At 42.3% G+C, this 3563-nt stretch overlaps 1 protein-coding gene across 2 annotated transcripts in view; it reads left to right on the top strand.

Annotated features, from left to right (window-relative positions):
* Positions 1-3303, top strand: part of LOC107718694 (band 4.1-like protein 1) — a 107027-nt gene extending 103724 nt beyond the window's left edge. Inside the window, exons 11-12 of one of the 2 annotated variants that reach the window (XM_016525885.1) lie at positions 2410-2507; positions 3076-3303. In XM_016525885.1, the coding sequence (XP_016381371.1) occupies positions 2410-2507; positions 3076-3256 (279 nt within the window). In that variant the 3' untranslated portion in view covers positions 3257-3303. The remainder of the gene's footprint in view (positions 1-2409; positions 2508-3075) is intronic. The other variant, XM_016525884.1, reaches the window with a different exon arrangement.
* The last annotated feature ends 260 nt before the right edge of the window (positions 3304-3563 follow it).

Here is a 3563-nt window from a genome sequence, read left to right as displayed (position 1 = left end):
AATGCAATTCCACTAATGCCAACATAATTTTGTAGTCTACTCAAAAGAATGTTGTGGTCAATAGTGTCAAACGCAGCACTTAGATCCAGTAGCACTAACGGAGAAATACAACCACGATCGGATGATAAGAGCAGGTCATTTGTAACTCTGATGAGAGCTGTGCCAGTACCATGATATGGTCTAAATCCTGACTGGAAATCCTCACAGATATCACTTCTCTCTAAGAAGGAACATAGCTGAGAGGATACTGCCTTTTCTAGTATTTTTGACAGAAAAGGGAGATTTGAAATCAGTCTGTCTCCGCCTCCAGCCTCCAAGTCCTGGACTTCACCTCAGCCCTCCAACCCATCAGCTCCACCTTGGCTCCTTGCTTCCTCATCTCCACTGTGGCCCGTCATCCCACTGGCTCCACCGGGCTCCCTTGTCCCTCCAGCTCTGCCTTGGTCAGTCGTCGACCCTCATCCGCTACGGGATTCCACTTCTCCGGCTTCACCTCATCCCTCCATCCCTCAGGCTCCATCTGACTCCTCCTTCCCTCCGGCTCCACCTTTGTCCTCAATCACTCCGGCTCCGCCACAGTCTTCGGGGTCCCCGTCTCTGGCGTGCTCGCAGGAGCCCTTAGCTCCGCTTTGGCTCTCTGGACCTCTGGTGACACCCTAGCTCTCCATCTGCTCGGCTCCACCTGGGTCTCCACATCCAGTGGCTCCATCTCCATCGCTAATCCCCAGGGTGTCATATACCATGTCAACACCATGGCTCCTCCCTCCCTCGACCCTCTTTTGGGAGGGGGTGTATTGTAACATGTATGCTTTGTCTGTCTGTCTGCCTTATCATTTGACCTAGTTTCTTGTTGATTCCTTCTGATTCTGTTTTCATTAGTCATTCCATTCACCTGGTGTTAACTAATTATCTCATTAGTCCCATTGTTTCATCCATGCATTTAAACCCTGAATTCTCCATTAGACTCTGTCTGTCTTCGTTTACACTTTAGTTTAATTGTATTTAAATGGTTGTGTTGAGCATATTCCTAGAAGTTATCTCCTAGTGTTTCCTCCGTGTTTAATAAAATAGTGATTTTTTTTTACACGTTTAACACGTTAAAAACATAGTCCCAGCAGACAGAGGACAATCAGTTATTGGCTGGCTGACTAGGGCAGAGAAGCCCAAGGCAGATAAACAGACAGGACCACTAGTGCTGGGAATACACTACATGATTTTCACACTACACAACTGTCTGAGGCACCAACTAGATGCTGTTGTGTGCAAACTACATGACAGGGGGTAACACATTACACAACTTTTCAATAGGAAGAATCGCTGACAACTTCATCTGGCCTACAAACATCTTACATTTCACAACCAAACACATGTGAGAAGTGATGCAGGAAATAACAAGTGAGCTCTTGCGTGAAAATGGATTTCTTCCTGTTAGAAATTGTAGCCTGCAAGAAGCTTGCAATCCAAGTTGTCTGTATTCTAGTTTGCAGTGAACAAGAAAAAAAAAAAGAAGAATATGAAGAGAAGGTTGCTTGCAGAAACCATGCATGCTGATGTTTTGTTGCAGATCTGTGACTCCACCCCCTGAACTTTCCCTTGCCCTGTATCATGCTCTCTCATTCACTTTAGGTCATCGCCTGTGTCATTTTCAGTCAAAACACATTTCACACTGCAGGACTCTGAGTCGCCGACAGGTCCAGATATTTAGATTGCTAAATGTCACATGAGAATCGGTGACACATCACCGCTTCTCTCAGAATGCGTCTTTGATAACACACACTACATGATTGGGGCTAAAATTGTGCAGTGTCTGCCCAGCAAAAGGCACTTAAAGTTATACAAGAACTCACACAGAACAGAGGGAAGTTAAATGGGGCAGCAAATGAAAAGAAAATCGAGGGATAGCAGGTGGGGCAAATTAACTAATAACAAGATAACAAAACGGCAAGGACAAGACATGAGATAGAAGAGCACATGGTTAATAGAAACAAACATGACAGAAGTCAAGTGTTCACACCAAACATGACATGAATTAATGACAAACAAACACAATCATAAGCCATGTACTCAAACACACATGCCAGACAGGCAAGAGCACATGAAAAAGAAACCAACAACCAGTGCTATGTGCTCACAACAAAAGACACAACATGAGGAATGAGCACCTGGATCCTGACACTGTAAATGAAACAGACAGAAGTGTCAGGATCCAGACCCTACACTCCTAACACAAAAGGGACAGGAGAACATACAGCCAAGGAGAATTACCTCAATCTGTGTGCTCACCCAGACACAAAAACAAAATACAAAAACATAGGTTTCAGGATTCTGGTACCACTTAAAACAGTCGAAAGTGACCAGATTGTGACAGGGAACTATCTGATGTGTTCTTCCCCTTCTTTTACACAACAGTATGAGCAATTTGAGAGCACCATTGGTTTCAAGCTTTCTAACCACAGAGGCGCCAAGAGGCTATGGAAAGTTTGCATCGAACACCACACCTTTTTCAGGTAAACTATCTGGACTAATTTGATTTTTCTCATTTTGTTATCAACATTGTAGTCATGTTCATGTTAATTATTTTATTTTTCTTAGTGACAAACTTTGGGTCACCATTGTGCTATGAATTTAGCTTTAATGACTTTCAGTCCTTTGTGTTTGAACATCCTCCTAATGCCTGAAGCTGTTACACTATTGAATATGTTTTGTTTCCGGTTTCCCACGTTTGCATGACATTTAAATGGAATCAATGGAGAACAAAGTCTAGTGTGGCTATGTCTTGATAGTCATACTGCCCTTTTTAAATATATGAGAAAGTTTAGGTATGATTAAGATTAAGATTGATGAATGTGAGTTTGAAGGTCTCTGTTGGCATATCCTCTGTTGCTCCAGGTATGTTATTATAAAGACCAGAATACCATAGAGACTTGGTGGTGGGTTGTTTTGACTAATTACCCATCAACCACTGTAGCTTTTTATTATTACAGGGGGTTGTCTTTTCAGTACTTTCTGATGCAGATTATTAATGAAGTTAATATCAGTAAACCAATAACATTTTCCTGTATTGGTCTGTTTTAGGCTAGTGTCTTCTGAGCCACCACCAAAGGGCTTTCTGGTGATGGGTTCAAAGTTCAGATACAGTGGAAGGACTCAGGCCCAGACACGGCAAGCCAGCGCTCTGATTGATCGGCCCGCTCCCCACTTTGAACGATCCACTAGCAAGAGATACCTTCTTTCACGCAGTCTAGATGGAGGTTAGAACACTTTTGTTTTCCTCTACTTTGCCTTTTGCTCTGGCAGAATTGTCTGTATTTTTGTCAGACTCATTATTGTAGCTTTCCACTACTTACTGTCTTTTACAATGGACACAGTAAATCTTGTTAATTAATATTGTTAAAAATCTTGAGTTAATTACGCTTGTGCATACCTGGTTCAGCGGTGACAGTGGTGACCGTGTCACTCCAATCATTATGAGGAATCTTAAAAAAAAAACAACCATATAACATTTTACTGAACTGTTGTTAGATGCAGAAAACATGGAAGATCATAATAATAAGTCATAAATG

The sequence above is a fragment of the Sinocyclocheilus rhinocerous genome, unplaced genomic scaffold (assembly GCF_001515625.1).
Source record: "Sinocyclocheilus rhinocerous isolate Xijiao unplaced genomic scaffold, SAMN03320098_v1.1 scaffold2348, whole genome shotgun sequence".
NCBI lineage: Eukaryota > Metazoa > Chordata > Actinopteri > Cypriniformes > Cyprinidae > Sinocyclocheilus > Sinocyclocheilus rhinocerous.
Note: the sequence above shows the minus strand (reverse complement) of the source record. Positions and strands in the feature narration are given on the sequence as shown.